Source organism: Vulpes lagopus, chromosome 7, assembly GCF_018345385.1.
Source record: "Vulpes lagopus strain Blue_001 chromosome 7, ASM1834538v1, whole genome shotgun sequence".
NCBI classification, from domain to species: Eukaryota; Metazoa; Chordata; class Mammalia; order Carnivora; family Canidae; genus Vulpes; species Vulpes lagopus.
In genome coordinates this window covers 3,876,867-3,898,391 of record NC_054830.1, presented here as the reverse complement: position 1 = coordinate 3,898,391, position 21,525 = coordinate 3,876,867, and the positions used below count along the sequence as shown (strand labels likewise).

General features: G+C 58.5%; 1 protein-coding gene across 1 annotated transcript; it reads left to right on the top strand.

Annotated features, from left to right (window-relative positions):
- Positions 1-477: 477 nt before the first annotated feature.
- Positions 478-21,452, top strand: LONP1 (lon peptidase 1, mitochondrial). Its single transcript, XM_041761781.1, has 18 exons — positions 478-932; positions 4,147-4,235; positions 4,812-4,931; positions 6,658-6,889; positions 8,549-8,610; positions 9,168-9,297; positions 9,733-9,816; positions 11,274-11,494; positions 12,271-12,409; positions 13,129-13,307; positions 15,415-15,502; positions 15,914-16,036; positions 16,119-16,235; positions 18,518-18,658; positions 19,050-19,215; positions 19,868-20,085; positions 20,181-20,345; positions 21,101-21,452. Exons 1-18 carry the CDS (start codon positions 501-503, stop codon positions 21,275-21,277), a joined length of 2,883 nt encoding a protein of 960 aa, XP_041617715.1. The 5' UTR covers positions 478-500; the 3' UTR covers positions 21,278-21,452.
- Positions 21,453-21,525: the final 73 nt, after the last annotated feature.

The following is a 21,525-nucleotide window of genomic DNA, read 5'->3' as shown; positions in this document are numbered from 1 at the left end:
GGACCCCGCTCCTCGAGCGCCTGACTGTGCGCGCGGTGACGCTCGCGCTCTCTCCATTCGGAGCATGCGTTGCGTTCACCGTCTCGCGAACCCTCCAGCAGGCCTCCGACTGGCGCACACGGCCACCCGTGGACGGGCTAGGTTGGGCATGTGCACAGGGTCTCCCGGGAAACGCTGCTCAACCAACCGGGAGCGTGAGCGCACGTCGCCCGCGCGCCTAAGCCCAAGTGCACGCACCGGGATGCTTATGCGTCCTCGCAACTGCGCTCGCAGCACCAGCGGTTCGCTTTCCAGGAGCCCTGGAGCCCGCGCACAGCCCTCCACGTGAGCCAGAGGCGCTTCCGGCCCCGCCCCCACGCTCCTGTAAGCCCCACCCCCGCCGCGTTCCGTTCCGGGTCACGCCCCCCGCGGGCCCCGGGGTACGCGCGGGGCCTCACGTGCGCACCAGCCCGGCGAGGGGAAGTGACGCAAGTCCTGTGCGTCGCCAGGATGGCCGGGCCATGGCGGCGGGCACAGGCTACGTGCGGCTGTGGGGTGCTGCGCGGTGTTGGGCGCTGCGGCGGCCGCTGCTGGCCGCTGCCTGGGGGCGGGTTCCGACTGCCGCCGAAGCGTGGTTGCCCCGCGGCCGGCGGGCCTGCGACGCCTCCCCTCCCTGGGCGCTGTGGGGCCGAGGCCCGGTTGCCGCGGGCCAGTGGCGGGGACTTTGGGAGGCGAACAGCCGCGGCGGCAGTGGTGCGTTCTCCAGCGGCGAGGATGCCTCCGAGGGCGGCGCGGAGGATGGGTCCGCGGGCGCGGGGGGCAGCGCGGGGGGCGGGGAGGGCCCCATCATAACGGCGCTGACGCCTATGACTATTCCGGACGTATTCCCGCACCTGCCGCTCATCGCCGTCACCCGCAACCCGGTGTTTCCGCGCTTCATCAAGATCATCGAGGTAATGCGCGCCCCCGCCGCGGCCGCCAGTTTCCCCGGCTCTGCAGGCAGCGGGTTGGACCGAGGGATCCTTGAGCGCTCTCGTGTCACGACGTTTTCCAGGCATGAAGCTTCTTAAAAGTTGGATTTCGAGTTCCTGTCTTCTCACTAATTCGGTGCACTGGAGCCGGATCCCTCCCCCTTTCAGATCCCTGTTGAACCCAGTGAGCTTCGGACTGCCCAGTTAGAGTCCTGGTCATAGACCTCTCCGATGCTGGGAAGGACCATAACGGTCTTGAGGCCCAGTTACTTTTTTTTTTTTTTTTAAGATTTTATTTATTCATTCATAGAGACACACACACACAGAGAGGCAGAGACACAGGCAGAGGGAGAAGCAGGCTTCATGCACCGGGAGCCTGACGTGGGACTTGATCCCGGGTCTCCAGGATCGCGCCCTGGGCCGAAGGCGGGGCTAAACCGCTGAGCCACCGGGGCTGCCCCCAGTTACTTTTTATGTGGGTTTTGGTAGATGTTTCATAACACTGTCACCCGGGGCGGTCTGCAGTCTGATGGCGAGCCCGTTTGGAATCAGGATGCATTCCTTCCCTAAACATTTCTTGACTGCTTACCAGGTGCCAGGTACAGTTCTTAGGGACACAGCAATAGCGAACAAGACTGATAAAAATTCCTGCCTTTGGAGCTTACATCCCAGCAGGTTATGAGAAGCCGTGAGCAAGATTAGTAAGTCAGTTATGCGTTGGAAGGCCGTGACTACTATAGGGATAATAGAGTCAGAAACTAGAGTACAGCAGACTTAGGAGGAAGGTAGGGGGGAAAGGATGTTCTCAGAGGGCTGCAACCGTGGTCTATTCAGAGTGTTCTTGACCTCCTGCCACATATGTAGCAGGCACTGGGGATTGATTTAGCAGCAAATAAGTCACATGCACTCCCTGTGCCTAAGAAACTTGTATGTTGGTGGAAGAGACAGGAAGCAAGATCGTTTCAGACTAAGAGCCAAGGGGTGGAGAGATGGACCCGGGTGATGTAATAGAAAGCAACGTGAGCAACATGAGTGCAAGGAACTTGAGGGTTTTTTTTTTTTTTCTTTTTTGAGACTTTATTTATTTATTAATGAGAGACAGAGAGCGGCAGAGACATAGGCAGAGGGAGAAGCAGGCTCCATGCAGGGAGCCCGATGTGGGACTCGATCCCGGGTCTCCAGGGTCGGGCCCTGAGCTGAAGGCAGATGCCCAACCGCTGAGCCACCCAGGCTGCCCAAACTTGAGTTTTTAGAGTAGGAAAGACCCAAATGCCTGCCTTCTTCCCTGCATGTCCTTTTTTTTTTTTTTTCTTTTTCTTTTTAATGATGTGGAAATGAGAGGCCATGGTGAAAGGTTATCTGTTAACTGAGCAAGGTCATATGATGAGTCAGCCTCTGCATTCACTGCCTCTCACTCATACTCTAGTCTCTGCTAAACAAATCTGAGGCCTGAAGGATTTCCTTCCGTCTCCTTGCCCACCTGCTGATTGTATGTGTCTGGGCTACCCTTCCAAGGGCCTTCCTTGGTTTGGAGTAGTGGTTACTTAGAGGCCCGAGAGCCTGTAGGTTCCTATCTTGGCTCCACCACCCATACATAGCTTCTTCACCTTCAGAAAGCTGTTCCTCTGGGCCTCCATTTTCTCATCAGCAAAATGGGCATCATAATCATACGTCAGTTCTTAGAGCTGGTCAGAGAGGTGAGTTCCCCTGTGTCAGGGATATAGCCTCCTACCTCAATCGGAAGCTGCTGCTGTTTCCTATGTGGTGGCTCTTGATGTTTCAGAAGCTTGCCCTGGAGCCTTTTTCCTGTCTTTGACCCCAGCCAGCCTCTGGGGTCAGGAGTGCTCAGGCAAGGTCCCCTCAGCCCTGCAAAGTGGCAGGTGCCTCTTGTCCCCCGTGCCCAGAGAGATTATTGCTCCAGCAAATTCTGTCTGCCTACCCAGAGTTGGGAGAGTGAAATGAATCACTGTGGAAAGCGTGAGACTGGCACACGGTACGCATTTTGTTTCTGTTGTTACCACGTAAATGATGACAAGGAATCCTGCCAAAGAGAGGGGACAAGTGCAGGGATGGCAGCAGTCAGCTGTTCTCAGAGAGGAATTAGGGAAACTTCCATGGCACCGGGTAAAGGTTTCTGAACCTGTTAGCAAAGCTCTCTTGACTGGATCCTGTGGTGGACATTGCTTGCGGCTAATTTGCCCCAGTAGTTTCTCCCCTTGAGTGGCCTCTCAGTATAGATCAGTAGCTCTTAATTTTTGGTGGTCTTATAGCACTCCTGGTGGCTGTGTTGGACCTTTTCTCTGGGAAAGATACGTCTGTGGGGTCAGAAATACCTGGACCATAAGTTAAGAGCCCCTCTTAAGGGAAGAGTTAGAACACTGGTTCTCAGAAGTGGTGCCGAACCCTGGGAGCATCACTTGGGAGCTCGTTTGAAATGCAGATTCTCAGGCCCACTCCAGACCGCCTCTGTCAGGAAATTCCAGGGCTGGAACCCAGCCATCTACGTTAGCAAGTCCTCCAGGTTAATTCCAATGCTTGCTGAAGTTTGAGGGCCCTGAAGTGTAATTAGGGCCTGGGGTGGGAATGAATGCCTGCTGGAAGGAAACCAGTGGAGCCTTATGTACATCTGTGCTCCTGCCCCCATCACAGGTTCCCTAGAAGATGTTAGCTGTCTCCCTGCCATTGAAATGACATCAGGATAATAGTTGTCATCCCAGGGCTTTCAGTCCTTGATGTATAGATGTGATTGGGAAATACTTTCAACGCAAGTTGGAGCAAGTTTCCAGCCTGTGAGATGGGCCACTGTTGAATTACGCACATTTGTGTTGTCGTCCTGACATTGATAAATTAGAATAGCCTAGATTTTCAAATAGGATATTTCACCTCTGAAACAGCTCTTGAAATTAGCTGTTACGAAAGATTTCTTGGTTCTGACCTTTGGTCTACTACTTTGAGTTTTCTTTCGGAAGGGGGGAAACCACCAAGGAATGCAGCCCTGTCAACCTGCCCCACTACATTCTCTACATCTGTTGGGGGCGGGGGCCAGTGAGGGCTTGCTTCCTGGGCTGTGTTGATTAGTGTCCTGGATCAGGTTAGCATATCCTCCAGCATCATAATAGAAAATGTTAGAGCTCTTGTCAAAACGTCAGCTAGAAAACCTGCCTTGTGTTTCACTTTGGGGTCCTTGTCATGCTAGGTTAAAAATAAGAAGTTGGTTGAGCTGCTAAGAAGGAAAGTCCGTCTTGCCCAGCCCTATGCTGGCGTCTTTCTGAAGAGAGATGACAAGTAAGTGTAACTTTACCTTCACTCCTTCGTTGAAGTTGCCCTGGAGTGTAGCTCACCACAAGTCCTGCCCCGTAGAGTAGCCTGGACCTTCGACCCGAAATCAAGCAAAACCTGCTGAGCACAGGCCAAGAACTGAGCATGCTTTTTTAGTCTGGGCTGAAGACTTGGCTCAGTTTCGTGTGTTTTTAGGTTGTGGCGGGGGCGGGAGGTGGGGCAGATATTAACCTCCAATGTTAGACCCACCTGGGAGACCACTTCAGAGCAGAGCTTGGTAGGCAGATAGTACAGCTTCAGGTACACCCACCTTGACTGCAGGGAGGAATCAGTCTGAGCAGGAAGGTACATTCTGAGCAGGCTCTGTAGTGGGAGGCGCGGATGAAATCCATTCTGTCCAATCAGGTCCTTACAGCTGACTTAGCCAGGAGCTTCTCACCTGTGGGAGCAAGGAGGTTGCCCTCGGTTTTCATTGGAGGTTGGCAGGGGTGTTTCTCTTCTCTTCCTCCTCCTCCTTCACCTGAGACATCCCACTGAGAATCAGGGCCTGTGATGATGTGCCTTTGTGTCCCTGTCCCTCAGCAACGAGTCTGACGTGGTTGAGAGCCTGGATGAGGTCTACCACACGGGCACGTTTGTCCAGATCCACGAGATGCAAGACCTTGGGGACAAGCTGCGCATGATCGTCATGGGACACAGAAGGTGCGGGGCCCCGAGTGTGTGGGATGGGGCAGGAGGAGAGCCCCTGAGTGTCCCCAGGTTCTGGTACTGACCATCCTTCTTGGTCAGCTGTCCTGCCTTGTCACTGCAGGGGCTAGCCCGAAGCTGGAGGTGGCTGAGACAGGCCACCTCTGGGTCCTTGTTAGAGTGGCAGTATGGGTGGTCAGTGACCGGTTGTACTTCTTAAGCACGCTATTCACAAAAGCAATCACAAATATAGTGGGTTGCCTTATATCCCAAGTTTAGGTGTGTCTAGATGTCAGCTGTTCCAAGTGCCCTTATCTGTGTCTGCCAGCAGACCGTGCTGGATATCCTGCTTGGCACCGCAGTTTTTCACTCAACTGGACACATTCCTTGTTGGTCTGTGTAGTTTCTATCTCCACTCCGCCAAAGGGCTCCATGCAGCCTGTGAGCTCAGTTGAAATACTTATCCTTTCACACTTATGAAAAATTTGCAGGAACAGCTGGGTTGAAGCTCTCCAGCTTTTCATGTGTGTTCCAAGAAATGTTGGTCCTCAGGGTGCTTGTCAAGAGTGCCACGGTCACATCCACATGGGAAGCATTTCTGAGTCCTGAGCCGTAACATAGTAGATGTTGTGAATAGCCCCTCATCAGACACGCTCGTTGGCACTCACTGAGGCTAGAGTTCTCTGTCCTTCCCTTCCTGGAGCTCCATTCTGGTATCAGCAGGCAGCACCCCCAGAACACAGGGGAAATGGGGTAGGCCGGGCATTGGTTCTCTGAAACCCCAGGGCCTTCCCACTCCATGAATCCCCCACACCCATCTTCCTCTATTTGCATTAGAGGCTGTTTGTAGGAAAGATGCTGCTGCTCTGCCTCCTGGGGGTGCCTCATGGGCTTGAGGGACTGGAAGGTGCAGCCCAAAGAATGAAAACATCAGTGGCTACCAAGTGTTGGTCTAGCCTCCGAGGTGCTTTATGGAAGGAGTTCTGGCTTCCAGATGCCAGGCCTACTTTTTCTGTGCAGCTTGCTTGTCATGGCCAGGCACTGGGTCCTAGTCCCTCTGGGGAGGGTGGCAGGCCGTTACCCTGTGGGGCGGGAGCCAGGTGATATGGCATGTTTGCAATCACTTGGCCCCTTGTGTCTGCTGGGTACTTGGGTAAGGGCAGAGAAACAGGCCAGGGGCCCGCACCCCACCCCAAGGAGGGGAGGACATAAGCCTCAAAACAGGTCACAAGCTGAATTCTGACGGTGGTGGGAGCTTTGGGGGGAAGCCAGGATGGACAGGGTGATGAGTAGGCATAGATGGGGGCAGGACCTCACATCAGAGGTCTGAGAGGAGTGGTCAGAGAGGGCCTCTTTGTGGAGGTGCCCTTCATTTGAGGCCTGAACAACACAAAGGAGCTACAGTCTGGTGAGCCCGAGGCTGAGGGAGGGACAGATGGAGTCCTCAAGTCAGGCTGTGCTTGGTTGAGCCCGCAGCTTGTGATGGGCCCCAGAGCTGGTTACTACTGACTTACCCATCACACTTCAGATGTTTCTGGGGGACAGTGGGGTGTTGGCTTGGAACATGGAATGGCTGGGTCAGCTGGAGGCCAACAGTGCTGGGGGAGAATGTGCTAGTCATGGGGTCCTGAGCAGCAGCTCGGTCTCCAGTTCCCAGACCTGTGGCCCCGGTGCCTAGCGAGACCCTTTGTCATCAGCACCAGAAGCCCTGGCAGCTTCACCTCTGTGTTTCTGCCTTCAGGATTCACATCAGCAGGCAGCTGGAGGTGGAGCTGGAGGAGGCCGAAGCCGAAAACAAGCAGAAGCCCCGCAGGAAGACGAAGCGGGGCAAGAAGGAGGTGGAGGAGGACCTGGGTGCTGGGCACCCGATGGAAGTGGTGGTGGAGCCTGCTTCGGGGTCCCCCGGCGAGGTGCTCATGGTGGAAGTTGAGAATGTTGTCCATGAGGACTTCCAGGTCACGGAAGAAGTGAAAGTAAGTCTCTGCAGCTGCCCAGGGAGCTCCCTGGGTACGGGTACGGGTTCACAGAAGCTCTAGCCTGTTATGGCTGTCAGGTTCTTGTGGAATGCAAAATGTGCTTTCACCCCAAAAGTCCTAGGAAGAAACGGGCATCCAGAAGGCCAAGGAAACGTGCTGGGCCCCTTAGCTCCTGTGAAGGAGGCAGGGTTTGAACCTGGGTCCAGCCCCAGCCTGTGGCCACTGCACAGGAGCCCCCTGCCTTCTTTCCTTGCTGGCTCCTTCCCCTCCAGCCCGGGGAGGATGGGAGCAGGGCCTGCTCACCATTACCAGTGGCATCGAGGCCACAAAGCCTTCTGGCCGCCTGGACCCCAGATGCAGGCTTGCCTGCCGCCTTCACAGCTTGCGAGCCACCTGTCAAGGTGGTGGGAGATGCCCTTTGCCCATTCTCCTAGTGTAAGTTAGAGGCAGGGGCCCTGCTTCCAATGGGTAGGGGTGAAGTCAGGCAAAGGTGATGGAAAGCTCCTTGCTTGAGCACCGACCGGCATTGTAGGCCTTCCTGAGGCCAGTGAGTGGCTGCAGCTCGATCCGATCCTGTGGCGCTGTGCTGAACGGAGTTCTGGGGCTTCTGAGCTTGGTGGGCAGGAGTCCTGCAGTCTGTTATAACATCTGCCCCGGGCGCTGGGAGGGGCTTGGCTGCATTTGCCACGGGCCCAGGCCAGCAGCCACACCCATGGGACTACGCTGTCCAGGAGGACTGCTGCGCTGGTGGAAATGTTCTCTGGTTCTGCACCATTAGCCCCGCCGGTTATCAAGCACTCGATCTCTGGCTGCTACAACTGAGGAACAAAATATTTGATTTTGTCACGGTTCTAATTTATTTGTGCATAGCTGCCAATGGCTGCTGGATGGGGCAGCAGAGCTTTAGAGTTTCCTGTGAGGATCACGTAGTGGGAGAAAGACCAGTGAAATTCATAAATGGTGCAGGGAAAAGAGTAGGGAGACTTGAGGAGGCTGTATGCTCAGGCTGGTCTGTGCAAGCACCATGGGGTCTCTACAGATTCCTTCTGGAAGATCAGCCCTGTCATTTCAGGGATGAACCCGCTAACCAGAGGCTGGGTGCTTGCGGTGAAGGAATGCATGGCAGTTGCTTTCTCTGCCCACCGGTGCCCTCACTGGGGTGTGGTATGCGGGGAGCTGCCTTCTGGAAATCATGAGGTTCCGGTGGTTATGCCATAAACTCTCCGTGGTCCCACCAGCATTACTGTCCTTGCTGTGGCCATGATACCCATGGTAGCTACAGCAGAGGGGGTCCTCCACTCCTCAGGGAGCCTGGGCCTGAGGTTCTGGAAGGGGACAGGCTGAAAGCCTGCTGACTCGTAGGCCTATCCCCAGAGGAGAATTCAAACCAGGGTGTGCTGAGGTTGAGACAGTGTCGGTTGTGAGACACATGTTTGAAATAAAGGAGCCCCCTGTACCCCCCTTGTCCTGGAAATGGCTCATTCTGAGGTCAAGTTTCAGAGTGGTATAGGGAGGTAGGTGTTGGTTTTCGTTTTTACTGTCTTGATCCTGAGTCCCCATGACTGGTGGATTTGACCTGTGCTCCTGGGCGTCTGACACCAGGCCAGAGGGGCTCCTCAGGCCCCAGGGACTGACAGCATCCTCCTTGTTTGCCAGGCCCTGACCGCTGAGATCGTGAAGACCATCCGTGACATCATTGCCTTGAACCCGCTCTACAGGTTGGTCCCTGGCGCCACACCCCAGTCCCAGTGTGTGGTCCACCCTCTGTGAGGCCAGGCTGGGGTCTGTCTGCCTCTTTCTGCAACTGGGTTGGTGGGAGGCTTTCTCATAGCGTCATCCTGATGGAAAACCTTGCCGGGGCAGATATCCAGGGTCCAGGGCCCAGCCCTGTGAGTAGACCCTGTTTCTGTTGTGGCAGAGGGGCCCTGTGGTGGGAGGTTGGAGGGACATAGCTTGCCCAGTGCAGGTTCTTTGCCCAGTTCATACTAACATGGGCTTGGGTTTGGCCGGAAGCCTTTTTGTCATCAGCTGGGGTGGAAGGAGGGAATCTCACAGAGGGGGGCACTGGAGGGGGTTTGTGTGTGGCCCTGGGGTCGTTAGTTTTGTGGCTCTAGGATGGGTGTCCCCACTGGCCCTGCACCTGGCTCTCTGCGGGCATCCCAGGGCCTGGACCCTCACTGCTGGGGAAAGACATAAGCCAGTGCTCCTGCCGGTGCCCAGCCCCTGCTGCTGCAGCACCCCTGCGCCTCTGGCAGCATCGCTCTGTCCCTTCCAGGGAGTCTGTGCTGCAAATGATGCAGGCGGGCCAGAGGGTGGTGGACAACCCCATCTACTTGAGTGACATGGGCGCTGCCCTGACCGGAGCCGAGTCCCACGAGCTGCAGGACGTCCTGGAGGAAACCAATGTGAGTGTGCCCCAGCCCCGGTGCTGATCTGCGTGGCGGGCAGCCTCCCAGCCTGGCTGCTTGTCCGCCACTCCTTTTTGTGATTTCACTTCACATTAGCCCTGGCCCGTCAGGCCGCGCATAGCTCCCTGTTCTCTGTCGAGGCTGCATGGCATTCCTCCAGGAGGTGACTTTTGGTTAATGGGTGGTGTATTTGGCTTGGGAGCAGCCTTTTGCTGTTATAAACACCACCACTCAGAATGTCCTCGACTATGGCTTGCAGACGTCCAGGAGTTTATCTGTGGGAGGTGTTTGTAGAACTGGGCTTGCTGGTCAGAGGCGGTGGCGTGCCTCCAGTGGTGACGCATGGCCAGGTCGATCTGCCCTGTTTGTGCTCCCCGACACCGAGAGATGCCGACTTCTGACTGACCGTTCGCATCTTCCCTTTCTTGGCAGATTCCCAAGCGGCTGTATAAGGCCCTCTCCCTCCTCAAGAAGGAGTTTGAGCTGAGCAAGCTGCAGCAGCGCCTGGGGCGTGAGGTGAGCCTGGGCTGAGGATACGCCTCTGTAGGGAGGGTGGCTTGCAGGTGTCACTCTCATTTGGGGCTGGGAAGCTCTGCACCACAACACTTAGAGCTGGTCCCAGCGCTGAGCCCAGAGCCCACGGTCTGGGGATGGCCTCCATTGGGGCAGAGCTTGCTCTGCCTTCGGCGTCCTGGGGAAATGCTGCACGTTGTGAACCAGCCCTATAGGGTTGAAAAGACTCCTCTTTGTGGTCTGCCTTCCTGATTGTGGGCAAAGCCATGGGCTACCTGGATTGTCAGTCGATTACCAGTCATGTTTTTCAAATTTACTCAGTTTTTCCATTTAGCTTTATTTTATTTTAAGATTTTATTTATTTATTTGTGAGAGACACAGAGAGAGGCAGAGACATAGGCCGAGGGAGAAGCAGGCTCCATGCAGGGAGCCCAATGTGAGACTCGATCCTGGATCCCGGGATCACTCCCTGAGCCAAAGGCAGATGCTCAACCACTGAGCCACCCAGGTGTCCATTTAGCTTTATTTTATTTTACTTTATTTTTTTTTAAGATTTATTTTTATTTATTTATGAGAGAGAGAGAGAGAGAGTGAGAGAGGCAGAGACACAGGCAGAGGGAGAAGCAGGCTCCATGCCGGGAGCCCCACGCGGGACTCGATCCCGGGACTCCAGGATCGCACCCTGGGCCAAAGGCAGGCGCTAAATCGCTGAGCCACCCAGGGATCCCCCATTTAGCTTTATTTTAAAAAGAAGTTTCACATTACATTTTTAACTGGAAAATATTTAATGCTTAGTTATTAGCTCAAGGCAACTCTTTTTTTTAACTTAAGAAATAGCACTAGGTGGGGAAGACAAAGGGAAGGGGACAAGCAGACTCCTTGCTGAATGGGGAGCCCAACGTGGGGCTTGATCCCAGGATCCTGGGATCATGACCTGAGCTGAAGGCAGATACTTAACTGATTGAGCCAGCCAGGCACACTGCTCCTCATTTTTAGTATTTATGTTATGTCTCCTCACAATGTGGGGCTCTGACTCATAACGCCAAGATCAGGAGTCGCATGCTGCAGTGACTGAGCCCTGCAGGGGCCCCAGCACAAGGTACTTCTTTCTTAATGCACCCCGGACGGGACGCAAGAGTGGGGGTGTAGGCGGCAATGGTCTTGGCTGGCCTCTGAGCCCTTGCCTGCGGCCTTGTCAGTCCAGGGGAGCTCCGTGCCCATGGGAGGCACACTGGTGTCAGGCGAGCTTCACCTGGCTGAGGTCAGGACCAAGAGCGAATCCCCTCCTCACCTGGAACTCTGCATGGTTTGTTTCCAGGCCCCACTGCTTGGGGAACCAGGGTCAGAGGGGAGGGAGCTGGAGGTGGCCACACGGTCTCTCCTCCCCCTATGTCTGCAGGAGGCCACTCCCTGTGTGACCCCCTGTGACCCTGTGTGACCATGGCCTCATGACCCTACAGGTGGAGGAGAAGATCAAGCAGACGCATCGCAAGTACCTCCTGCAGGAGCAGCTGAAAATCATCAAGAAGGAGTTGGGCCTAGAAAAGGACGACAAGGACGCCATTGAGGAGAAGTTCCGTGAGCGGCTCAAAGAGCTTGTGGTCCCCAAGCATGTCATGGACGTGGTGGACGAGGAGCTGAGCAAGCTGGGGCTGCTGGACAACCACTCATCAGAGTTCAAGTAAGCACCCTGGAGGCTGTGCCGGGTGGCCCCCCTCTCTCTCGTGCCCGGCCTCAGCCAAGCCTAGCGGGGTCTGGGAGGCTGGGTCTCCTGGCCACTCTGGTCACACTGGGGCCCTGAGAAGCACCTGGCCTGGGACGGTCCTCTCTGGGCGCCCCTGTGCAGAACACATTTTTCTTTGTCACCCATTTCCCAGGGAGTGTGTGTGTCACCCATTGCCTCGGTGTGGAGGGTTCAGAGAAGTCAAGTCAGGGACCAGGGTCTCCAAGCTGGGACAGGGATTTGAACCCAGGGATGTCTGGCTTTAAGCAGTGCTTCCAGCCGGGATGCCTGCCCTGCCTTCTTTGCGTGGCTTTGAGAGCCTGGAAGTCAACACGTCTTCCTGGGGGCCCATACTTGCCCAGCGAGTGTGCGGCTCCCTCTCTGGGGTCGCTTGGGGCAGTGCTGACCTGTCACCAGCCAGGCTGGTTTCGCATGTGCCCTGGGGAGGTCATCTCCCGTCTGCACCCCTGCCACCCCCGTGGTATAGGATTTGAGCAGTTCCTGTGTTCACCACATCTGATCCTGGAAATAGGCTGAACACCTGTGCTGGGAGCTGTGCCAGTTCCCACAGTGTGGCCTTTACCCAGATGGCTGATCGAGGCAGTTCCCAGCTCCTCCAGCCGCGATGTGGTTCGTGCTTCAGGCTCAGTGGGTGTCGGCAACGTGAGTTTGTAACAGCAGCACTGGGCAGCAGGCTGGGCCCCACTCACTGGCTCCTGTCTGTCCTGTGGCAGTGTCACGCGTAACTACCTGGACTGGCTGACGTCCATCCCGTGGGGCAAGTACAGCAACGAGAACCTGGACCTGGCCCGGGCCCAGGCGGTGCTGGAGGAGGACCACTATGGGATGGAGGATGTCAAGAAGCGCATCCTGGTGCGGCCCTTGCACCCCTCCCCTGGGTCCCAGGCCTCCCCAGGCCTCCCCCCACCCCCCCCCCGCCGCCATCCCATTGAGGCTCCCTGCACCCTTCCTGTAGGTCCTTGGGCACAGGCTGCTCTAAGCCTCCTCTGGTCACTTGTTCCATGCTCCCAAGGTGGGCAGAGAGAGGCAAGGTTTGTCATTTGGATTTGGGCACAGGTGGTGGGTGCCCCAGAGCCTGGCACCCAGGCTTCCCCCATACTGGGGGGTTCCTAGAGGAGCCCCTTGGGGAATTTCTGGTTTAGGGTGTGGTTTAGGGGAGGGCCTTGGCTGAGACAGGGCTGTGGGGATCAGCAGAGGCTGAGGAAGGAGAGGGGAAGGGTATCCGGTGGGGGGACTGGCATTGGAGCAGCTCAGGGGTGGTGGCAAGGGCAGCCTGGGCCAACCTGCCTTCTCCGGGGGCCTCAGGTTTCCAAGGATTATCGATACGGCCCAGCACGTGGGAGGAAGGGGTTACCACAGCTTGGGGTCATGGTCACCCACAGTCGGCCACTGCCCTTCTTGGTGCCAGTGACCCTTCTAGTCAGCGCAGGCCCTCTGGGATATACCTTGTCCCTTCCATGCCCCCAGAAACCTGAAAGGCAGCGTGCCAGTGGCGAGCCTTGCATCAGGCCGGGCCCTGGCCCCACAGAAAGGGTGGCGCGTGTCTCATGGGAACCCACCTCGGTCCGCAGGAGTTCATCGCTGTCAGCCAGCTCCGAGGCTCCACCCAGGGCAAGATCCTCTGCTTCTACGGTCCCCCTGGTGTGGGCAAGACCAGCATTGCCCGCTCCATTGCCCGTGCCCTGAACCGAGAGTACTTCCGCTTCAGCGTCGGGGGCATGACTGATGTGGCTGAGATCAAAGGGCACAGGTAGGCTTGGCCTGTCTCGCCCCGTGGTTCACCCACCTTCTGTCAGGCTTCATTCCGGCTCCGTTCTATGCTCATTAGAGGGGTGTCCCCAGTGCGCGGTGATCTGTGCTCACTCTGGGGTTCGTGACTGACAAGCCCCGGTATCCACGGACTCCAGGCCCGACTGCATCTAGCACTCAAACGTTGGCTCAGAACCTTGGCCTTTCAACCAGCAGGAACATTTCTTCGCCAGGCCATTGGCGGATGGTCTCCACTACTTTAATTCCCATCTCCCCAGCTCAGCTCCCCCAGCGCTGTGGCCAGGGTTCCGGGCCAAGGCGGTCTCCCCACTGAGAACGGGGTGGCGCGCCGTTGAAGCCCTCAGCAGCTCTCCTGGTTCTTCACGCTCTCGCCAGGCCCAAGCAAAGGCTGCTGCCCTGTGTCCAGGGCCTGAAAACCGCCTGGCTGTGCGTATGGCACCCTGACGTTGGGGCATTCATAATGGGCTCTCTTGGGGCTTCTTGCCACACGGCCCCTGCTTGGGGTGCTGCTTTGGGTAGCGTTGGTGAGACACAAGTGTAACAGGCACGCAGGTGTCTTGTGAGCTCCAGATCAGAGGCGGCACCTGGAGTGTGGCAGGGCCATGGGGCCAGAGGTGGACGAGGCTTCCATGGTGTCGGGTGAGGAGCCTCCAGGCTGGAGTGGTGCCAGGCACCCAGGCGGTGTGGGGCCTGCTCAGAGGGCAGCGGGGCAGGACAGGCGTGTGGGTTCTTGGCTCCCGGCTAGAGGATGAAGGCGGGGAAAGCAGAGGCAGGTTCTAGCGACCTCCGGGCCCCTGGCTCAGAGAATGCCCAAGAGTGTGGCCAAACCCCACTCATCCAGGCCAAGAAGAGGCATTGGGTGAGTTTGTTAACAAGTACACGTCTGTGACTTTGGAGGCTGTCCTCAAGGAAGAGGGGCCCAGGAGGGCAGGGGCAGGTGTTCTGTGCTGATGTTGCGCTGGGCTCCCCGACAAGGATAAGAACAGGGAACTTCCTGCTCTTACCCTGTTGGTAACAGTGAAACCCTCCTCTGCCCACAGCCCTCAGGGCTCCCTCCTTCCTTGGGGTAAAAGCCCAGATCCACACTGAGGCCTGCAAGGCCTGGCATACTCCACCCTTTTTACTCCTTCCCCTTTTCTCTCCTCGTTACTCCCTCTGCTCCAGCCATATGGGCTTCCAGCACACCAGGCCTGGTCCTGCCCCTGCCCCAGGACCTTTGCATAGGCTGTTCCCCTGACTCAGAAAACCCTCTTCCTTTGCATACCCACACGGTTGCCTCTTCACTTGTTTTGCTCAGGGCCTCTCCCCAAGACATTCCCTGTCCTCCCACTTATTGCCCCGGAAATGGCATTTTAAATCCCCCATCCTTATTTTTATAGCATATAAAGTTTATCTTATAATTTTCTCCCCCATTTGACATACTGTCTGTCTGTCCACCCCGCTGGGCCTTAGCTCAGGGGCACAGCACTGGTGTCTGCTTTATGCTCTGTGAGTGCTAGACACCCGCAGCTGAGCTGGGACAGTAGAACAGGGTCATCAAGAAACACTCCAGCAAGTGCCAGCCGGGTCCAGGCCCTGGGCCCAGTGGCCCCAAGGCCTGGTAGGCCACACTGTGCCTGGGAGGACCTGGTTGGGGGGAGCATTTCTGCTGCCAGCCCCGGGCTGCTCCTGAGTTTCCTTGTTCTGTTAGGTTGGGCAGTGCGGGCTGGGCTTCACCGTCTGGGTAGGAGGTGCTGGCTCGGGGGACAGGTCTGAGTGAGACCTGGTTCTGCATCTGCTCCCCTGCCCCGAGTCTGAGCGGGGGGACAATGCCCACATTCCCATTGTCGGAGAGCACAGGCCACCGGGGTAATGGTGCCCCGCGGACTCGCACAGTCGGCAGCTACCAGCATCTGTGCCGCCTGCACCAGGGCCGCTCTGTGTGCGTCTCGCCATTGCCACCCCTTGGCAGCCCTGGAGGGTGTGCGTGGATTCCCTGGGGTCCTGGTGCTGCCTGCGAGCTGGGCCTGTGGGTGCTGGGGTGCTGGCATGGCCAGCCGCAGACAGGTGAGGAGCTGCCGCTCCTGCTGTGCTCTGCCCCCCCCCAGGCGGACATATGTGGGTGCTATGCCAGGAAAGATCATCCAGTGCCTGAAGAAGACCAAGACGGAGAACCCCTTGATCCTGATAGATGAGGTGCGCATGGACGGAGGGCTGGGCGTGGGGCCGGCCTCGGAGCTGACAAGGCAGCACGGCTCTGTCCCTAGCATCCTTCCCCAAGGTCAGACACGGTCCCTTGGGCCTTCCTAGGTCAGAGCTTTGGCAGATTATGTATCCAAGATCAGACCTGTGTTCCCTGCCATTTTGATTGTCCCCAGTCACTGGGTGGCCTCACTGCAGCGTCTCTCCTGCCTCAGCAGATCCCCTGTGTGCCCTTGCACCCCTCACTCAGGGCTTGCCTGGTCCCCCTTCCCATCCCCGCACCCCACCACCCTGGTGCTGGTGAAATCTGGTCCCACCCAGCCACCTCCCACCAGGAGTGTCTGGCAGGCAGACGCGAGGAGCGGGCAAGGTACCCAAACTACCTGCCTTCTGCTGCCCCTTCAGGTGGACAAGATTGGCCGAGGCTACCAGGGGGACCCCTCGTCGGCACTGCTCGAGCTGCTGGACCCCGAGCAGAACGCCAACTTTCTGGATCATTACCTGGACGTGCCTGTGGACTTGTCCAAGGTGTGTGTCCTGCCGGGGAGCTGGGCCCAGTGGGGAGGGGCAGGGTGGCCAGGCATCCATACCTCCCTGCCGCCTTCCCCAGGTGCTGTTCATCTGCACGGCCAATGTCACCGAGACCATCCCAGAGCCACTGAGGGACCGGATGGAGATGATCAACGTGTCTGGCTATGTGGCCCAGGAGAAGCTCGCCATCGCAGAGGTGAGGGCAGGACCCTCACCCCAGCTCTAGACAGAAGAGGGTACCCCTAGCAGTGGGGGCTGGAGGCATGTTTGAGCACCCCCACGTGCCCAGGCTCCTAAGCAGAGCTGGGGTTTGGGGGGGGACAGTCCACAGTGGCCCTGCTCGGAGAGGGGATGGCCAGGCTCTGCCCACTTCTGTAGCCTGAGCATCACCAAGAGCAGAGGTGAGGCCTGCTGTGAACCATGTACCAGCACAGCTCTGACACCAGCGCAGGTGTCCCACCCCGCCCACCTCTCTGCCTGGGTGTCCAGGAGCTCAGAGTCCGGTTCTGCCTGGAGTTGGCGTCAGACCCCGCAGGCGGACTGCTCAGGACCACCGGCTGCCCCTGCCTCAGATGCCAGTTGCGCATCCCGGGGCTTCCTTTCCTCTGCCCTGCTGGCTGTGGGTGGGGCTTTCCCACAACCTGCTCTTGGGGTTTGATGGCTTACTGTAACAGCTCCTGGAACTTAGGTCATGTAGTTACTAGTTTATCATGAAGGCTACAACTAGGGAACAGCTGAAAAAGCTGCATCAAGCCCAGCAAGGGGGCAGGGGCTTCTGTGCGCTCCCTGGGTGCGCCACCCAGCACCTCCCAGCACCTCCGCTTTCTCCCAGCTCCATGGCCTACGATGTTTATAGAGGCTTCATTCCATGTGCATTGTTGAGTAAACTCTAGGCACTGGTGACTGGCTCCCCCTCCAGCCCTCCTCTCTCCCTGGGGGTCAGGGCTGAGGCTGAAGATTCCATCCCTTTGACCATCGAAGCCCTGCTCCAGGAGCTGCCTCACTGCGCAGGCTCAGGTGTGGTGGGGAGGGGCCGTAGCTACCAGCAGCCGCCCCGCTCACTCTGCCTCTCAGAGAAATCCAGGGTCTCAGGGCTCTGGTGTCAGGACCTGGGGTCAAAGTCCCACCTGGTACAGATTTCTGCTACCCCATTCTCCCGGGGCCCAGAACAGGAACAAGGGAGAGACTGCCCCCAAACGTGACAGAGAGAACAGTCTCTCCTGGGCTTTCAGGGTTCAGGCCTACCTGTGCACTGCTGGGGACTGTGTGCTCAGCCCTGATCATCACCTGCCCCATCAGCACGTCACCCCCATCCTGCAGCACACCTGTCGCTGGGGTGGCCCTGGGGCTGGGTGGCCGGGTTCAGTGCAGGTACACCTGCCCCCATTTTCCCACCAGCCGTGGGTGCCTGAGTTCTGTGACCGCATAACACGTGTCCTAGGCTGAGGCTCACCCGGGATTCTGCGTTTCCTAGACATCCGTGATCTCCCTAGGCTGGGGGCTGGATTTCTACCCTGAAGGATGCTAAGCAGAGCAGAGCAGATTCCGTCCAGAGGAAAGGGAAAGTGTTTTAACCCAGTGTTTCTGTTCTGTAAAGGGTTGAGCACTTTCTCCCTGAGCTCGGGTGCTGGGTCCCAGCCCTTAGGGCTTGTCTCCTGGGTTGGGTGGGGAGCCAGGTGAGCTCTAGGTAGATGTAGTTACAGGGGTTCTGGGACCTCCCCACCTGGCCAAGGAGGGGCGGGCTTGGGGACCTGGACAGGGGACTTTTAAACCTTTAAAATGATGACAAGAAGAACACGGACTCCCAGAGGCTTCAGGGCCAGGCCATGTCAGCCACCCCACGTACTGGCGTGCATGGTCGTGCCCTTCGTGTCTCAGGTGCCCTCCACCCCCAGTTAGTGCTCAGGACTGTCTGTCCCTAGAGTGTCCCTTGACTGCCGTGTGGCAGGAGTTGGGCTGGACTGTGGGTGTGACCTTGGAGCCTCTAGTGACCTTCCCATTCTTGTCTGCCCGGGGTGGCAGCCACTTACCCTGACTCGGATCCTCAGTGGGAATGGGCTGAGCCCAGGGATCAGGGGAGACCTTCCTGGAGGGGGGGTGTCTCAGGAAGGGCAGGAATGGAATCTGGGCAGACGATGCAGCAGGAGCAGAGGCCTGGGAGCTTCTGGAAGAGGCAGGCTGGGCACGTGTGCACTCACTATGGGGCATCCTGGCACCTGCCGTGCTCTCTGCCCAGACCCCCTGCCTCCCTCCTTGCCTTGCTGGTTCCTTACCCTTGGGTCTCAGCTTTGATGTCACCTCCTGGGGCAGCCTTCCCCTGGCTCACCCCCACCCTGGGGGCTGAGTCGAGCTCCCTGCAGGCAGGTGCTGGGCCCACCTCCATGGTCTTAGCCAGCCAGTCTTGGGAAGGTGTGATGGTAAGTGGGAGCCATGGAAGAGGCCCTGGGGTCCCAATGGCAGCATTCTCCTCCCTGCCAGCGGTACCTGGTGCCTCAGGCCCGTGCCCTGTGTGGCTTGGATGAGAGCAAAGCCAAGCTGTCATCAGACGTGCTGACCCTCCTCATCAAGCAGTACTGCCGGGAGAGTGGTGTGCGCAACCTGCAGAAGCAGGTGGAGAAGGTGAGCTGGGCAGACAGACCAGGAGGGCAGGGTCTGCAGCCTGTGCGGCGGAAGGAGGGCCTGGAAGACAGGATGCCACCCCAGGCAGGACACATCCTGCAGATCCCACCTTGGGGGGTCCCTAGAGGCATCCTGTCCACAGAGACAGGCGGTGGGAGCCAGGGGTGGAGCAGGAAGCCGGTGCTTCCTGGGGACAGGGTCTTAGTTTGGGGAGGTGGAAAGTTCTACAGCTGGACGGTAGAGATGGCTGCACGACCATGTGAATGCGCTTCATGCCGTGAAGCTGTAAGCTTACAAAGGGGTGAAATGATCATGTTTTGTATTTTACCACAATGTTAAAAATTAACTGGGGTGAGGGCCCATGCCCACTCGGCTGCCTTGCCTGCTCCAGGTGTTACGGAAGTCCGCCTACAAGATTGTCAGTGGGGAGGCGGACCTCGTAGAGGTGACGCCAGAGAATCTGCAGGACTTTGTGGGGAAGCCCGTGTTCACTGTGGAGCGCATGTACGACGTGACGCCCCCTGGCGTGGTCATGGGACTGGCCTGGACTGCCATGGGTGAGCAGCCTGGGCCAGGAGGTGGCCTGGGGCTGGGCGGGGTCGGGGGGATGGTGCCGCACTTCCTCCCTGGGAGCCACAGGAGGGCTGACAACTGCAGACCCCGAGTCCTGCACCCCTTCCCCCCTCCCCCCCACTCAGTGAAGTGAGTTGAGACACCAGGGGCTGATCAAGAAGGGTTATTTGCATTGAGGGAAATCCCTTTTGCCTTGTGGGGGGAAATGACACCCAGCAGGGGGCTTCCTTGTCCAGGTGACCTCACTCAGCAGGGAGGCTGGTCTCTCAGCTCCAGGGTGGCGGCAGGGTGGTGCTGTTGGGGGGGCTATGGGAAGCGCGCAGGCTCTGAAGGGTGCAGGGTCTGCTTACTTGGACTGGATTTCAAGGAATCAGGGTTTGGAGCTGGCAGGCTGCGCACTCGCGGTGTCCGTGTACACGGGGGCAGGCCGAAGCAGAGGCCAGCGGCAGTCTGACTGCAGGCCAGTGCAGGGGCCGGGACGGGCCAGTGCAGGGGCCGGGACGTGGAGGATGAGCGGGCAGTAGGCCAGGGAGAGCTAGGGGAGGGACAGTGTTGCAGGTGGGGGAGGGGTTCCTAGTGGCCCCACTGAGGGTCTGAGGGGTCCCACTGTTCAGTCTCTGCCTGCTGGTCTCCCAGGGGGCTCCACGCTGTTTGTTGAGACCTCCCCTCGGAGGCCAAGAGACAAGGATAGCAAGGGGGACAAGGATGGAAGCCTGGAGGTGACAGGCCAGCTGGGGGATGTGATGAAGGAGAGTGCTCGCATCGCCTACACCTTCGCCAGGGCCTTCCTTATGCAACACGACCCCACCAACGACTACCTGGTGACCTCCCACATCCACCTGCACGTCCCTGAGGTGAGGCCTCACCTCCCATCTCTAACCCCCAGCCCCCTGGCCTGGGCCCAGCCCCTATGCAGCCTGCCCACCCCCCACCTGCATCTCCCCACCAGGGCGCCACCCCCAAGGATGGCCCAAGTGCCGGCTGCACCATTGTCACGGCCCTGCTCTCCCTGGCCATGGACCGGCCAGTACGGCCCAACCTGGCCATGACGGGCGAGGTCTCCCTCACGGGCAAGATTCTGCCGGTGGGTGGCATCAAGGAGAAGACCATCGCAGTGAGTGTCACCCCTTCCCCCTGGGGTTGGGAACCCCAGCCCCTTGGAGAGAATCTGGACCAGAGACCCCACGTTGTGGCACTGTCCTGTCACTTTGCACCTGTGCTGTTGGTCTCAAGTGGCAGGAGGTGGCCGTAGCCCCAGGTGGAGCGGAGTGTCCCAGCTGACCCCACCCTGTAGTGGTCCTGAGCTTAGGGCTCCTGCTTCCCCCTCAACGAAGCACTGAGAGTGAGGGGTGCAGAAAGCAGGACGGGCTGGCATATGGGGCTGTAAGGAGAGGTCTACCCTGACCAGTTGACCCTCTGTTGGACTCCCCCCCCCGTCCCCCTTCGTTGACCCCTGCCATCTGAAACCTGGCCCTCCTGTGTCCCCTGCCCCTTGGACAAGGCAGGGTCTGTGGCTGGGACATGCACAGGCCCTCCACCCTGAGCCTTGCTTTCCTCCCTTGGGGGGGGGGTCAGAGGCAGCCATACAGCCCCTCACAGGTGAGTCAGCTCTACCCCCACAGCAGCCGTGGGGTCGCTGGCCTTGGTCCAGAGACTGGGCCCTTCCTAGGCCAGCTTCTCGGTTAGGGGAGCTCAGGAGCTCACAGGTGCTGGCAGGACGTGCACAAAGCCTCCCGGGGCCCTGGGAGAGCAGGTTCCAGGACCAGAGGCCAGGCGTGGGGTCCAGCTGCTGCTGCTGGGAGCCCCCGAGCGGGGGGAGCCAGGCTGGGGTCCTTCCCGCCAGGCCGACCTGCCGCACCTCCCTTCCAGGCAAAGCGTGCTGGAGTGACGTGCATCGTGCTGCCAGCCGAGAACAAGAAGGACTTCTACGACCTGGCGGCCTTCATCACCGAGGGCCTGGAGGTCCACTTCGTGGAGCACTACCGCGAGATCTTCAGCATCGCCTTCCCCGAGGAGCCCGCGGAGGCCCTGGCCGTGGAGCGGTGACGGCAGCCCGGGCTCCGCTGGCACGGGCGGCCCGGTGGGGCCACAGGGCACCGGGGCCGGAGCTCTGGGCAGCTGCGCCGCCAGGAGGCTCAGAGGCCCGCGCGCAAGGACTTGGCTTAATCACGGAGTCCGGCACAGATGAACTATTTAATGATGATTAAAACCCTTTCCAGTACTGCCGGCTGCCGCGTGTCTGTGCAGCGCCCCGATCCCGGCCCCGACACCCCCCCCCCGGTGCGCCGGACCAG